Below are 15716 nucleotides of genomic sequence, written 5' to 3'. Positions count from 1 at the left end.
CCCGTCTTCCCCGTCTGTCTGACGGGCCCCCCGCCGCCTTCTGACACCCTTGCAGGGTGGGATCTTGCTGTTCTTGGTGGAACTCTGGGGTATCCAAACTCTCAGGGCCGGGACCCCCCCTTCTCTTTCAACTCCGGTTGACTCATTTAAAGGGGCCTCTTCCCCCGGGTCCTCCCTCCGTTTAGCTGCTTCCCCTCGAGTAACCACAGCAAATTGTGTAACTTTAAAACATAAGTCATTTCCCAGGAGGAAAGCTGGCCCTTCGGCATGCGTAACTATAACCAGCTCTCCCTTCCACCCCCAGTACTCAATCTTTACTCGAGCCAGCGGTGCCTCAAAGAGAGGTGCTCCGTAAGGGGTTACTGTCACAGTTCAGCCCGAAAGTCTCTGTCCCGGCTTGAGCAGGGCTACATGTACACTGCTCAGATCTGCGCCGGTGTCTCTTTGAGCCCGCACCTGTCTCCCATCGACCACCACATACTCACAGAATTTCTTCTGACTCCACTGGAGCTGCACCGGGGTCACCAACCGCATGGCGATGGCCAACGAGGAACCTGGCTTTTCCGGACCCACTGCCGCTTTTGCCACTCCGGCCGGCTCAGCGCTCATGTACTCCCACTCCAGGTCAGCAACTTCTCCTTCGCTGTCGTCGCTCCAATTTGACAATGGGGAGGCCGGTGCCGGTGGGGCTGCCGCCGCTCGCACCACCGGCCGTGAGGCCGGACCGCTGCCCGTCCCCACCTGCTTCGCCGCCAGCTTAGGGCATTCCCTCTTCAAGTGGCCGGGTTCTTTGCAGTAAAAGCATCCCCCACTCGCTTGGGGTCCGGTTGCCGTCGCTGCCGGAGGGGCACTCCCCTTCCCTCTGCGCTCCTTTCCGGGCCAGGCTGCCTTCTTTTCTGCTGTTGCTCCACTGGGCCGCCGCTCCGGGACTTTCTCCGCCACCCGAGGGGTCCCCCCAGCACCTTTCCGCTCGAACACCTGTAGGTGGTCCGCCATCTTGGCTGCTTCCATTGGCGTTTTGGGGTTCTTTCCCCCCACCCAGGCATCATACTTCTCGGGAAACTGCCGGTAGAGCTGCTCTTTGGCCATCAGATCTTTAGCCGCCTTGAGGTCGCGGACTCCTTCTGCCTCCAGCCAGGCCTCCATTGCCATCATCATTCGTGTAGTAAACGCCGTGAAGGACTCCTTAGGGTTTTGGGTGAGCTGTCGGAACTTTTGGCGGCAGTGCTCCACTGTAAGGGCATACTGCTCCTTGGCCACGGACTTGAAATGCCCATAGTCATGCCGCAGCTCCCGAGGGATGGTGGCTATCATCTCCCTCAGTGTCCCGGCGACCTGTGGGCGCAACGGGCTCATCTTCTGGGCGGCTGGAACCCCCAACTCGCCACAAGTATCCTCGAAGAGTGCCAGAAAAGCCCCCACATCGTCACCCTCATGGTATACTGGGAATGCCCGCCGGTCGAACCGCTGCCTAGCCGCTCCTGCCGGAGATTGCCCTCGGGACTCCTCTCTCTCCATTTCCACCACCTTCAGGTGGCGGGCCATCAGCTCCAAGCATTCAGTATACATTTGCTGCATCCTTCCCTCATTGTTCTCCACCTTCATGCCTGCGCTTTTTCCGTCCGCCACCCCTTGAGGAGGAAAGATCCCCTGCGGCTGTGGGACCTGCACGCTCGGGCCGTTTCCGTCCATTATCCCTTGCGGGAACGATATCTTCGGCCGAACGTCGTACCACGCCCCCTCCTGCACTTTGCTTGGCGTCCAGAGCTGCGTGGAGTGTCACCTCCGGACCTTCTCCACGGAGCTAGGCGGCCCCTCCACCACCCATTCCATGGTGGCTGGCATGGACTCCCCTTCCGCTCCTTCCTGAGAAGTCGCCCCCAACAACTCCACACCTGAAGCTACTGCTCCACAGTCCTGAGACATTGTCGGCTGTCTACTCGACCTTGCTCGTACTGGTTTCAAACCTATGCTTCATCTCTATCCCCTTTTCCCTACCAGCGTCCTGTCCCTCCGGATCCGTGTCGAATCCCAGCGCTGCCCACCATGTAAAGGAAGAGCGCCCAGCAACCAGCTGGCTTCTCGACCGGATTTAGCACGGATCCCCGGGCCAGGCACTCACGGCTCACACAAATGAGGTTTAAGACCATTTCTTTGGAAAAGGGCAAGGATACATGGGACAGCAGAATAAAACTTAATAAAACATGCATAAAAGTATAAGAACCCAGCACAAGCAAGCTGCAAACTAAAACTACGAAGTCATACATCACCCAGACCAGCTTCAGCCGACGCCTCCCTGTTCCCTTCACAGGGGGATCTTTATACTATTCCTTTTACTCCTTCCCCCCTCCCTTCGGCTTTGATGCGTGGTATTTCTTCACACTTCAGCCCGAGATGGGTAATCACTCAAGGACACAAGCCAGTTACAATCAGCCTGGCTCCGGTCTTCTCCCCCTCATGCAGCTGCCTGGTTCTTATCTCCCCTCCTAAAGAACCATAAAAACCATAAAATTCATACATTAAAAACATGCCAGTCCCAAGGTCCGATTAACCCTCACCTTACCCTTACATTGTGTTCTAGATTTGATTACCTTCTAGTACTGCAAAAGTTCAGATTGCAGATGTAAATGTTTAAGTCTTTTTTTTGATGATGTACCTCCAAGCAGAGGTTTAAAGGCAAACGTTTTATTTCAAAGACTGCTCTTCCTGCATTTAAGAAAGCAGCATAAAACAAACTTCCATGAATAACGTTAACATAATCATTGCATGCAGCTTCATTCAAAGTAATACTACATGTAATACTACATGAGGATTTTGTATTATATCCTTAAATGATTTAAAATCTGGAACTCACATCATGATTTGGAAAATTATATTATTTATTATTTATTTATTTAGAATATTTATATACCGCTCCCCATTGAAAAATTTCGGCGCAGTGTACAAGGTAAAAGGAAAAAAACTGAATAAAACAGTTAAAACAAAATTTAAAAAGAAGAAAAAACAGAAATCCAAGGCTGCATGTTAAAGAAAGGCTTCTTGGAATAAAGATGTTTTCAGTGGGCACCGAAAGGAGTACAAGGTTATATAGTACAAATTATATATTGAGCATAGGGGCATAACAGCAGTGTTATGGGTATGTTAGAATTCTGAATGCAGAAGTGTAAAGTAGCATTATTTGGAATTTAATAGCATCCCACGCATCAATGCTACTCCAGACCTTGTGGTTGCAGGATTGGAAGTCCTAACGGTAAAGAAAGCTTCGTTAACTTCCTGTGATGTGCTCTGTCTGAGAATATTTCATCCATCTTCATGACAACAATGACTCAATATTTTTGTTTGTTTGTTATTAGTAATCTGATTTTAAGCTTGGTACCATAAGCAGTTCTTTAAAGGATTCTGATATTGTATGTGCATGACAGCAGTCATTATTTAAAACTATGTATTTGTGATTAATGAATAAAAACACACCAAATAGAGAAGTTATACCAATTCAAAGGAATACGGTATATGAAGATATACTTCTGGAGGATTGTTCTTAGTGGATAAAAAGAAACAGCAGTTAACAGCCTTTGAAGTCATTTCTTTAACAGAGTAATTACTGGACACTCATTCAATAATTTACTACAAATTAAATGCTTTGGCTATTACTATAAATTAGAAATTAATACTTGACCAAAAATACAAAAGTAATCAAAAAAGACACTAAAAAGGGAAGTCAGCATTCACTGATGTTCTTAATATTTTTCTAAAGGACGTAACTGAAGTATGTTAGGGTCTCCTATCCAGCAAACCCTAAGTCGTTCCTGTGTTTAGTAGATTTGTAATCCTATAGATAGAATGAAGCAGTGGAAATTATTTGGGTTTGCTTATTTATTTATTTACATTTATATACCGCCCCACAGCCGAAGCTCTCTGGGTGGTTTACAACAACTGTATTGTATTCAAGTTGTATTCAATTATTGTATTCAAGTTGTACCATTTAAAAAAATATCCCACATACTACATAAGATATTTCGGTTTCCTTTTTAACTACAATTGCTATACATACGCCATAAGCACAGTTCATGTTGAAAATTATTTTGAAGCATTGCACCATTCAAAAAAAAGTAATTTATCAATGCAAAATGAAATAAAAACACCACCCAGCAGAAAGATCATTTTGATTTCCCATCAGAACTGACTCAGTACAACCACTGTTGAAAAACACAGATAACCCTGCAGGAAGAATTTTTAGAGTGCAATTAATTGGATTATTGTTTTCAATACAGAATTGCATTCAGATGCACAAAAAACATATGATAACGCTTGCATTTGAAATATTACAGTAATATTATAGCCACTGAAATTTATTGGAGAGAATAGCATAAGAATAACAACGTTACTATAGTATGGCGTTCCCTTTAGTACTGTTTTTTTATTATAGCATAAAAAAGATATTCTTGCAGTGCAATGTGATGATTTGGGTTGCAAAAAAGCTGTTGTATTTTATAAGTAACCATTCTTTAAATATGGGAAAATAATTCACAAAGCAATGCAGGAACATAAGCTCCTCTGTTCCGTTTGAAAGAAATTTTGTGATGCATGTTGAGTAAAAGAAGCTAACAGGGTGGGGTGAACGGATATTGTCCTCAAAATGCATTGGTGCTTTTAATTAAAAAATTCTGAATAAGCAACATTAATATAACTGACTTTCCAGAGTGTTTAGAACAAACATTTAGAAATACAATACATTACTAAAATAGATTAATGAGATTAAAACATGGTTCCTCAATTGAGAGGAAATAATGCTGTTACATATTTTAATAAATATTTGGTTTCATGGAAGCTGTCCTTCAACTGTAAAACATCCACATTTTGGGTGTGTGTGTGTTATTACTTATGGCAATATGGATTTATTTTTAAGGTAAAAATGGAAGCGTTATTAGCTATACATTTATTATTTGAATACTTTATAAAAGGAATCTCGTTCATAATTTCAAGTAACCATACATAACACTAATGGGAACTCAAAACTAGTGGAGCACTAATAAATAGACATATTAGCAAAAATAAAAAGTGTAAATAAACATATTAAAATATTAAAAAGGAGCAAAAAAAAACCCAAAATAAATAAACTGCTAATGGTTGCACCTGGAAACCATGACCAAGTGCCTTTTATAATAATAATAATAAAAAATGCAATAACAATTAGCAAAATACATTCAAGGCACGAGGGCCAAAGAAAAGTGGAGGGGGTGAATCAATAAAAAACCCAGCGCAATTGGGTTATGAAACACATAAAAATTATGAAATTATAATACATTGCGTTACAGTAAGCTGCATTCCAGATCTAAAAAGAATATAACTTACCTTTAGATTAGAAGATATCCGCCCCCTACAATCAACACACCTGGCCTCACCTCGCCAAAGTGAAACCGGAAGTGGCTCCAGAGAAGAGGCTAGAAAAAATAAACGGCTGGAGATTTAGGCGTGGAAATTAAATAAACACGGCCCCAGTACTGCTAGAAAACACATTTAATGAGAAGAATTTGGGCACAACATAAAAAAAGACACGACTTTTTTCTGAGCAGTTCAAAAAATAGGAATTAAAAGGAAGAAAAATACGTCAAAAGTATACGTCATGTGGCGAAATTCCACCAAACGCACACTTCAAACCGGTAAGAAATGTTTTAAAACGCTAAGTGTAGATTCCCTCCATGATGGGTAGGAGTATTTTTAAAAAAGGAAATTTTAAAGGCACAATTGCAAACAATTCCAACAAGGAAAAAAGATAGAAGACAACAGAAGAAACCAATGTGGCTCCACAAAAAGCTTAGAGATGACCTGAAAACCAAAAAGGATACCTATAGGAAGTGGAAGGAAGGCCAGGCTACGAAAGAAGGGCAGAGTCAGGGCTTTTCACCCCACATTTAAACACTCTATTAAGTACACCAGTGATTAGTGTCCCTAAACATACGTAGAGTGACTCTCTTCAGTCATGCGTAACTCCATTTCCGTCCCAGTCAAATAATGGTAAGAGTGAACCAGCTAGGTTTTCCATGGGAAAACGCTGTGCATGGTGACAAGTACTTGCTTTAAATTTCAATTAATACATATATTATCCTTTCCTATAACAAAATGGTGCGTACCCTAAGTAAGTCTGTTCAGCGTCAGGGCAGCAGAGGGAAATCCTATTTTATTTAGTTATGTTTATTTATTTATTTATTTATTTATTACATTTCTATACCGCCCAATAGCCGGAGCTCTCTGGGCGGTTCACAAAAGTTGCTGTGACATGATAAGTTACAGGCATGTTTAGACAGAAAACAATCCTACAACTCCAAGAATCCCCTAGCCAGCGTGGCTGGCTGGAGCAGAGAGCTGCACGGCTTTTTTCTTTCCAAAGATGCATAGGATTTCACCTTAAGTGGGTTTAAAATGTGAAACTCGGCTATTACTCTGGCATCAGGAATGCAGCAGCTGTACAACGTGGAAGGTACACTGCGCTCCCCCCCCCCCCCCAAATTGGGGCCTTGGGTGCGCAGCCTAGCGAAATGCGCTGCGCATAGCTACGGTCCTGGGCAAGGCACTGATGCCGCGTAATGGCGAGATAAGCATCTCGCTTTGCGGGCTGTTGTCCCTGCGTGCGCACACGCCGCTGTGTGCGTGTTTGTAGAGCCCGCGCTCCCTCGTGCCCACGCTTCTGCAAGATCTGCCTTCAGCACGTGTAATTGGGCGTGGGTTTGCAGTGTAACTACGCCGGGCTGCCGGAGAACGCGTACATAAGCCGAAGCATTTGCAGGCTCTGCAGGGCTCGGAAAAGGCCGCCGGGTGGACTCGCGCCGGGTGTCCGGTGAGCGGAACAGCCGCGCCTCGCTCCCCCGCGCTGCTTTCTGTGGCACCCCTGGTTGCTCCCCTCTCCGCCCCGGATGCAGGGAATCTCCGCGCTCTCCGCGGCATCACACGCTTCCATCAGCCCGCCCTCCACGCACACCCCCCGCCCGCCCCCCAGCCACGTGCTGCAGCTTGCCAGCGCCTTGCAGGCGCGCCGACGGCCCTTCGCCGCACGCGCCTTCGGAAAGGATGGCCCGATCCCGCGACCTCTCCAGCGAGGACCTGGAGGCGCGCGTGGGGCTCGGTCGGATCTCCGCCCGCCCGCCCGGCCAGCCTTTCCGAGGAGCGTTCCAAAGACTCTTCTACAGCATCCGGGAGGCGGGCCAGAGCCCCGCGGCCGGCGGATCGCGAGGGGAGGCTGGGGCTAGCCCCCAGGCAGCCGGAGCAGGCTTCTCGTCCTTCGCCCCGGGCCAGCCCGGCGACCGCCTGCGGGGGTCCGGCTTGCGGCCGCCTTCCTACCTGTCCCTGGACGAGCAGTCCCAGGCCAGCAAAGGGCTGCAGCCCGACGAGCGGGGGCCTCACGCGGCGGCCGCGTCCTCCTCCCTGCCGCTGCTGGACCGCGCTTTCCAAAGCTGCCCCGGGGACTTCAAAGACAGCCTGGGCGAGAGCAGCCTTGGGCAGGCGCCGGCAAGCGGAGCGCGCCCCGGCGCGGCTCCTGCTGCAGCCCGGCCGGCCGGGGAGGGCAACTTGGGCGAGAGCGGCCAGGAGCTGTGCAGAGCCGTGTCTGCCTCCCTGGGCCTGGCGTGGGAAGCGCTCGACGCCCCTGGCCGCAGCGAGCGGGCCACCACCCGCGACGACTGCATGTTCGCCCGGCCCGGCGCGCACGCTCGGGCCCTTACGCTGGGCGGCAGCACGGTTGTCGAAGCCGAGCCGGAGAGCGGCGGGGGCGCGCTGTCCATTACCGTGCCCGGCCACCTGAGCCTCTACAAGGACTCGCCCGCGACGGACGAGCCGTCGGCAGCCGCCTTCCGGAGCCGCGACTGCTACGACTTCCAGCCGGCGCTCCGCATCAAGCTGGAGAGCACGCCGGCGTGGGAGGCGGCGGCTGGCGGTTGGGGCGCGCCGCGCCGACGCGCCGCAGAAATGCCCGCCTTGGCATCCCGCTACCGCGGCTCCCCCGGCCCGGGCTGGCATCCCTCCTTGGCCGAGAAACGGCAGATTGACGGGCCGGGCGCCGAGAGCGCCTCTTTCCGCTGCGGCAGAAGCCAAGGGCCGGCCGGCCCGGAAGGAAGCGACCTGTCGTCCGAGGCGCGGTACCCGGGAGGCGTGGTGGGCAAGAGACCTTTCGCGCCCGGCCCCGGCTGCATCAGGGCGGAGCTCAGCCCTTGGATGGAGGGCTGCGCTGGGGCCTACGGAAACGTGAGGTAAGGGGCCAGGACCTTCCGCACCCCCTAACCCCAGTGCTGCCACGCTCTTATCTTAGAGCTTCATCCCACTACCTGCTTCCCTGGATTATCCCCGCAGCGCTAAGCTTTCCCCGTTGTTGTTTTTGCTACTGGGCTACAGCCATCCTTTCATACCAGGAAGTGAGTTTAAGGGAGGAAATGTAGAAAATCAACGGATGACCCAATTCGATTCAAATTTGGTATGCTTAAAGCTCTCCCTAATATCTATGAATGTGCCAATTTTGGTGTCTTTATCTTTAAAGCTTACGCAGAGGTAAGCATTTCTTTTAAAACCTGCTCCTGCGCCCCAAGCAGGGGCTAAATAGAGTGAATCATTTTGCTTTGAAGCACACTTAAGGCAGGATGCATGGGAGTACTTCACAATCAAAGCACATTACAAGGTGGAAAACTTCCGAGTCCTTTGCATGCAATTCACAGTGATTGCACAGTGTAACGCTGGTGTGATAAAGCTCTTACAGCTCACTTAATGTCACGGGTGGTGTGTGTGTTGGGGAGGTGTAACAAGCAGCTGGATCAATCCTTTTCAGGCTGACATTACTTAGGGTCACCGGTTGGAGGGTGAATTGGATGACCTCTTGAGATCCCTTCCTCCCCCAACTCCCTTGGGTGTTGTTACTTATCTTTTACGGAGTCTGAATAGAGAGAATTCATAGCCCATTGCAACCTGCAAGCCAGTCCTGGGGAACGTCTATACAGGCGCTTTACCCCCAGGGTAGCGTCGGAGTGGTGGCAGGTGAGTTACATGACACAGCCACCACTCCAAAAAGATCCAGGGGCAAAGCCCCAAAGCTCTACGCTAAAAGAGTTGGGGACTTACTCCAACTTTTTTAGCTCGGAGACAGGCTCTGCGCCTCTGTGGAGGCTTTTTAAGAAAGGAAAATTAAAAAGGGAAGGGGGCAGATTGGGGGAGAGGAACGGGGCAGCCAGAGCGAGCTCAGAGGATGCCCTATTCCTCCCCACTCCCCAGTGCTCCAGGCAGTGGCAGCTGCCCCCACACTGCCCCCTTCTTCTTTCCCCAGCTGCCGCTGCTGGGAGCACCAGGGAGGGGGGAGGAACAGGGCAGCCGGCTCTCCTACCTGAGCTCGCTCTGGCTGCCCCGTTCCTCTTCCCCTGTCCCCGGGTTTGTTTTGTTTTTAGATGCATAGGATCACATCTCCCCTCCTTCCCCCAGCCCTCCTCTATTCCACGGCTGGGGCGCAGCTGCATTGACACTTCTTCCCAGCGTCTGTATGGGCAGGAGCGCAGTTGCAAGTTTACAGCCACTGCTGCACCTGCCCACCTGGGGCATCTCGGAGCATCTGTGCCCCCTCCTCTCTGGTAAGTGGGTTTTCTTTTTTAAATGGGAAAAATATTTTATTTATTTATTTATTACATTTTTATACCACCCAATAGCGAAAGCTCTCTGGGCGGTTCACAAAAATTAAAACCATGAACAGCATAAAAACAACCAACAAATTTAAAACACAAATACAATATAAAAAGCACAACCAGAATAAAACCACACAGCAAAAATTACTATAAGTTAAAATATGAGATTAAAACAGCAAAGTTTAAATTTAAGTTAGATTAGGTGTTAAAATACTGAGAAAATAAAAAGGTCTTCAGCTGGCGATGGAAAGAAAACAATGTAGGTGCCAAGCGAACCTCTCTGGGGAGCTCGTTCCACAACCGGGGTGCCACAGCAGAGAAAGCCCTCCTCCTAGTAGCCACCTGCCTCACTTCCTTTGGCAGGGGCTCATGGAGAAGGGCCCCTGTGGATGACCTTAAGGTCCGGGCAGGTACATATGGGAGGAGGTGTTCCTTCAAATAACCTGGCCCCAAACCATTTAGGGCTTTGAATGTTAATATTAGCACTTTGTGTTTTGGGGTTTTTTTTAGCTGTAAATGCAAAAGATTGCATTTATAGCTAACTGGGGGGAAGGAGGGGAGATGCGATCCTTCGCATCTAAAGATTAAAAACCAAAACCAAACCGGGATCAGGTGGATAAATCCCTTCCAAGAAACCCTTTGTAAGGAATGCAAGAGTTTCACTTCCTGAGTATCCCATGCCTGTTCTGCTGAAGTAAAGCTGGTTTCATTTATTCAGGCAATAAACTTTCCATACTAGCAGTAAATTCTCTTATCAACATTTTAATTTTATTTATTTATTTGCAAGGTATGATGAGCAACGGTTAAAAGCAAGGTATGTCTAAATCATTGGTGGCTTACCCGATTTTGGATTTGTTCATTTAAGCTGGCTTGTTAAAAAAAATAATGAAGTGAGTTTGGGATTGCGTCCAGTCTTTGAGACATATAATTATAAATTTTGATTTTTGCACGCCACTAAAGGTGAAGTATTAGGAGTAGTTTATTCACATGGATTGGAGTGTTACTGGGTACTATGATTCTAAAATATATTAGATGGGAGGAAATCACACCAGTTTCATTAGAACATTTCTAGAGAATGTATGTGCTTAGGATCATATTCTAAAACGACTTAAAAGACTAGTTTTTAAGCTTAACCAGGCTGTGGTTTGGGTTACTGTATTCAACACATTTGTTTACCATTTATTTGGTTTGATAATTAACCAATTAGATTGGTAATCCACCTGATTCAAAGGCTGTAGAAATAATAATAATAATAATAATAATAATAATAATAATAATAATAGCAGCAGCCAAATTGAGCCAAGACAATACCAAAAGAAGAGTGGGAATGTCCCGAAACATAAAATTGCACAGATATGTTGCAGTGATAACATTAAAACGTAGAACCTTTATCAATCCTTGCAAAAACTTGCAGATATATTTCATTTTTATAATAACATGGTGTACCAAACTCAGGCAAGTGTACGCAAACAAGGAGTGGTAGACATCCCAGTGATGTACAGACACCTACAGCTGAGTCTGACATTGCTTTTTTGCCTCTTTGTATCTTTATAATCCTTGTTGGGAAGCAGGGAGAATATTACACCTGAAGATGACAGGAGGCTCCATAATGTTTCAGCAGCCAAATGTATAGCTGATGCACAAACTAACAAACAGTGTGCACCTGTGTGTGTATGTGATTCATATTTGACTGTTCTCAATCCAAATGCTCAATCTGTGTGCCATTTTCTCCTGGCTTTTCACCTAAATGCAATGCTATGATGAACGTTGGAAGTCTTGCCAGCCTCCCCCTTACCTTGTGGCCCATGCTTTGGCCTTCTGCCCCTATTTGTCTAATAGGGCACAATTTGCAATACTTAAACTATTTGCAAGTGGTATTCGTCTGGTGCCAACAAATTTGAACGGAAAATACTTTAGGGGCTAAACGCGAGTTGTCATTGTCTCCTTAAAAAAAAAAAGGGAATTGTAACCGAGGTCTCGGCTTAGTATGCATTTAAGTGCATCTTAAGATTTATATATTTTGTGTCCCTTGTTTTGAGGGCTGTCAAACTCTGTTCCATCTGCTGCCACTGAACACTTAGTTCATCCTTGTAGTATTGTGGCTGTGAAGCCTGCTTCTTGTTGGCACATTGATCTGTTCGGAGGCTCTGGACAGATTTCCTTGCATCCCTTGTCTCTCTGATGCCTCACCTGGAAGTCTGAGTAAACACACGCAAATAATGAAGGCACAGAGCAGCACAGAGAGAAATGTGAATCAGTTTGGATTTGCGGTTTGGATTTGCAGTTTGCTGTTTTCGTAGAGGGCACCGTAACCTTAATGGAAATGGGGCCGGGTGTGGTTTCTTTAAACTCTGCCCTAGCACGTTTATTTCTAAAAAGACATACACATGCAAGACAGCCACATTTGAATCTTAAAAGTATTGTTTTTGAAGGGTAATTAATGTTGGAGTGGATTGCTGATGTAGATTGCAATTCTGAGGCTTCCCTTCTCTTCCCCCTTCTCAATTATCTTCCTCTATAAGCTCTTAACAATGCTCTCTTTTAATTAGAAGTAGCAGTGTGTGTGTGTTTCTTTCTATAGCCTTGCCTTACACCAATTACACGCTGAAGTTACACACCTGAACTTTACCAAACAAAACATAACTCTAACAATGAGCACAGAAATTTGGGAGGGAGTGCAGCATGTTATCTCTGCTTCTGAAAGCTTCTCTCGCAGGCCTTAGCTAGACCTAGCAGTCTAGCAGGATGGAGGGGTGAAGATCTCATGATTTTTTCATCACGAGATCTCCCCCTCAATTCACATGCAGCGAGCGACAACCTTATTGTGCCTGCCATTTTTTTGTTTTCTTAAGGAGGCAGCAGCGCACAAGCGCTCGTGCGCAAAAGGTAGGTTTTTTTTTAATATATATATATTTTCCCCGTTCCCCCCCCCCCACCCCCATGGGCGCAGTGCTCCTGAGGAGCTCTGCACCCCATGTGCAGGTCCCGGCTCCTGATGAGGAGCCAGGACAAACTGCAGCACGCAGCCACACGTTTTGCAGTCTTGGGCTCAGCCGGAGACCGTGGAAAAACGGCCTACAGGGAGGGTGAGATCCCAGAGCAAGGGAGGGATCTCGGGATCCCCTGTGCATCATGTGGATGCACAGGGAAGATCCTGGGGATCGCCCCGTGATAAAACCCCATCTAGCTATGGCCTCAAACAGGTTACAGCTTCATTCAGACCAAATGTCACACCCTCGTTTTCTGTTAGGAACACAGGCAACTTTAAACTCTTGTACTATGTTCCTGTTTTTTCCATCTGCAAGTAGAGTAGAGTAGAGTAGAGGGAGTAGAGAACCTTCCAATATCAGGTGGCAGAAACCATCATTTGCTGTTATATCAGAACCCAGCTGCGTTAAGTTGTTCTTTCTCTCCTGTGGTTAGAATCATATTGAGGGGTAGCAGGTTCTGCTTGCTCACACTGCCCCCTTTCATCACAGTCCCATCATCTGCCCCACCACCTTCCCCATGTTGGATGCAGCAGGTCTGAAACAAGTAACCCACTGTATGCAGAAGGCTGCCCACAGAACCTGGAACCTTTTGAAATGAGGTTTCTAAATCATGCAGGTCTCTCCATGTGTTGAAGGAGGTGCAGCGGCCAGGTGATTGGGATGTGACAGAAGGAGGGGGCAGTGAGTACAAACTCTTGAAATAAGGGTGATGACCAGACACCTCAATAATTTGTCTTTGAAACTAGGTTCCAAACTGCAAGTCCACAAACTCTAGGTCACATCAGGAGCATCTAATCTCCTCGCGTGCATGGAGAAAGGGGAATGGGCAGACAGGAGTGTGTGAGTCCAAGGCCCATGGTTGCTCACAGGCTTGTATCAAGTATAGAGATTTTGCAAGGTAGGTAGATCTAATTAGGATTAGTTTAGGGCTTTCAGGGGAAGTGAGTAATTTCATTTTTTTTTTTTTTTTTGGCTTTGTGGTTGTAAGGCATGTGGCTGCCTTTAAACTAGCTCCCATGCTATGGTTTGTTAAATATTTCAAGAATTCCCCATTGTGATTGCCTGAAAGATCGTATCAAGAATATTTCCCCTCCCTTGGTCAGGTTTAGAACCCATTTTTAAAACCATTGAGGTGACAACTGAGAAACCAAGTTCTTATTGTAGTGAATAGCGTTTTGACTGTATGTTATCTTAGAGCCTAAAGCTTCCTGACCATCTATCAGCTTTTAAGTATGTTTGAAGTGTGAAACCATTAAGCTTTTCACTGTGAGATTTGCTTGAATGAAAAAATCTCACTGATGGGGTGTCCCGTGTCAATTTGCCAACATGTGTTGAAGGGGACACATGACAGCTTGCTAATTGTTCTGAATTCACGAAAGGCATTTATTTATTTATTTATTTATTTAATTAATTTATATACCACCCCATAGCCGAAGCTCTCTGGGCGCATTACAAAAGTTTTAAAAAGTGTCTGTTCTAGTGTGCTGTTTCCCATACTCAATTTCGGCAGCTCCCAAGCATTCAGTGAACTCTTGGGGTGTGGGGTGGGGGCAGTGCTTGAGAAAAAAAGCACTCTGGATATGTGTATTGGCAGGTGATGGAGGCAAAGGCTTGTCTTTCACATGCCATAGATGAGTTAATGATTGCTAATTCAGGTGCCACCAAGTAAGGCAAGGCCTGGCAAGGGTGATACCATTTGAAAGGTCATTTCTGTGCCTGCTACAGTTTGAAGGGCTCTTTGTCTCCATCAGCATAAAAGTCCCTCATGCTTAGGGCTCAGATAGAGCATCCGGGAATTACAGTATGAGGGAATATGGTTTTGCTAAGCTTGGTCTGTTGTGTTCCTCCACTGGCCATGTGAACGCATGGAGCACTCTTCGAATTTCTGTTCACAAAGGAAATGAGTATCTTGGTCATCTGTACCAGCCTTCGAAGAAGGACAGATTTTCCTCTACATGTCAGGCACAGATGTGTGGTGAAATGTGTAGCAAAACAGTTCAGCGATATGAGCTCATTGTCACATGTGACTGAGCAAATTCTAAGACCGTACTTGTTTCATCCAGTTGCCACAGGAAACGCAGCTCCAACCTTCCTCTGTTTCTGCCTGTAAGGAGATGTGCTCCTGCTGTTGATGGATGATGATAGTGGGCCGGGCTGGAGTCCCAGTGGCTGTTGGAGTACTTATTAGTGACAGGGCTGGGGAGGAAGGGGAAGAGGCCGTGGCTTGGAGAGCCAGTAAGAGAAGCTCCGTCAGATCTCTGGGGCATTTCCCGGCTGACAGGGCTGGCGATTAGGTCAAGGCCTTGGTCTCACTATGGAATGGTGAGGTGGGAAAGTCCATTGATACAATTGGTCCCGAGTGCCCAGACCGGTGTTCTGGAGCCCGTAACTCCCCTTGGTTTACAGAAGATCTGCGAGCAATGAAACAGGCTGGATGAGTCTGACATTGCTATTTTGCCTCTTTGTATCTTTATAATCCTTGTTGGGAAGCAGGGAGAATATTACACTTGAAGATGAGAGGAGGCTCCACAATGTTTCAGCAGCTAAATGTATAACTGACACACAAAATAACAAACAGTGTGCACCTATGTGTGTGTGTAGTTCATATTTGACTGTTCACAATTCAAATGCTCGATCTGTGTGCCATTTTCTCCTGGCTTTCACCTAAATGCAACGCAGTGATGAACGTAGGAAGTGACATGATTGTGATATGTGTATATTTTCAGAAAGATTCATCCAGCAGTTTGGTCGTAATAATTTTTATTTTTTTTTAAAAAAATGTGATTTTTTCAAGGAAACAGTAGCCACTCACAAAGAGCAATGTCAGAAGATGTCTTATCCAATCAATGATCAGCACACACTGTTCCTTGTGTGTTTTGAAGTGCTAATCTCTCCTACTTTAGTCTTTTGAAGTTAACTCATGTGTTTCCCATTAAGATAAGAACCAATTGTGTATTGACTGCAATACACACTACCAGGCTGGGAGCAATATGGGGAGAGTAATATGTGCTATCATGTTGCCAAATTACATATTAATGTTGAGAGTTGCAGCCCAACACATCTGACAGGCACCAGG

The 15716-nt window shown here is 46.8% G+C and overlaps 1 protein-coding gene across 1 annotated transcript in view; it reads left to right on the top strand.

Annotated features, from left to right (window-relative positions):
* Nucleotides 1–7065: 7065 nt before the first annotated feature.
* LOC134409359 (androgen receptor-like) overlaps nucleotides 7066–15716 on the top strand; it is an 83011-nt gene continuing 74360 nt past the window's right edge. The window contains exon 1 of the mRNA XM_063142071.1: nucleotides 7066–8240. Within this exon, the coding sequence (XP_062998141.1) occupies nucleotides 7066–8240 (1175 nt within the window). The remainder of the gene's footprint in view (nucleotides 8241–15716) is intronic.

The sequence above is a fragment of the Elgaria multicarinata genome, chromosome 15 (assembly GCF_023053635.1).
Source record: "Elgaria multicarinata webbii isolate HBS135686 ecotype San Diego chromosome 15, rElgMul1.1.pri, whole genome shotgun sequence".
In the NCBI taxonomy this organism is placed as follows: Eukaryota; Metazoa; Chordata; class Lepidosauria; order Squamata; family Anguidae; genus Elgaria; species Elgaria multicarinata.
This window is presented reverse-complemented; position numbering and strand designations above follow the sequence as displayed.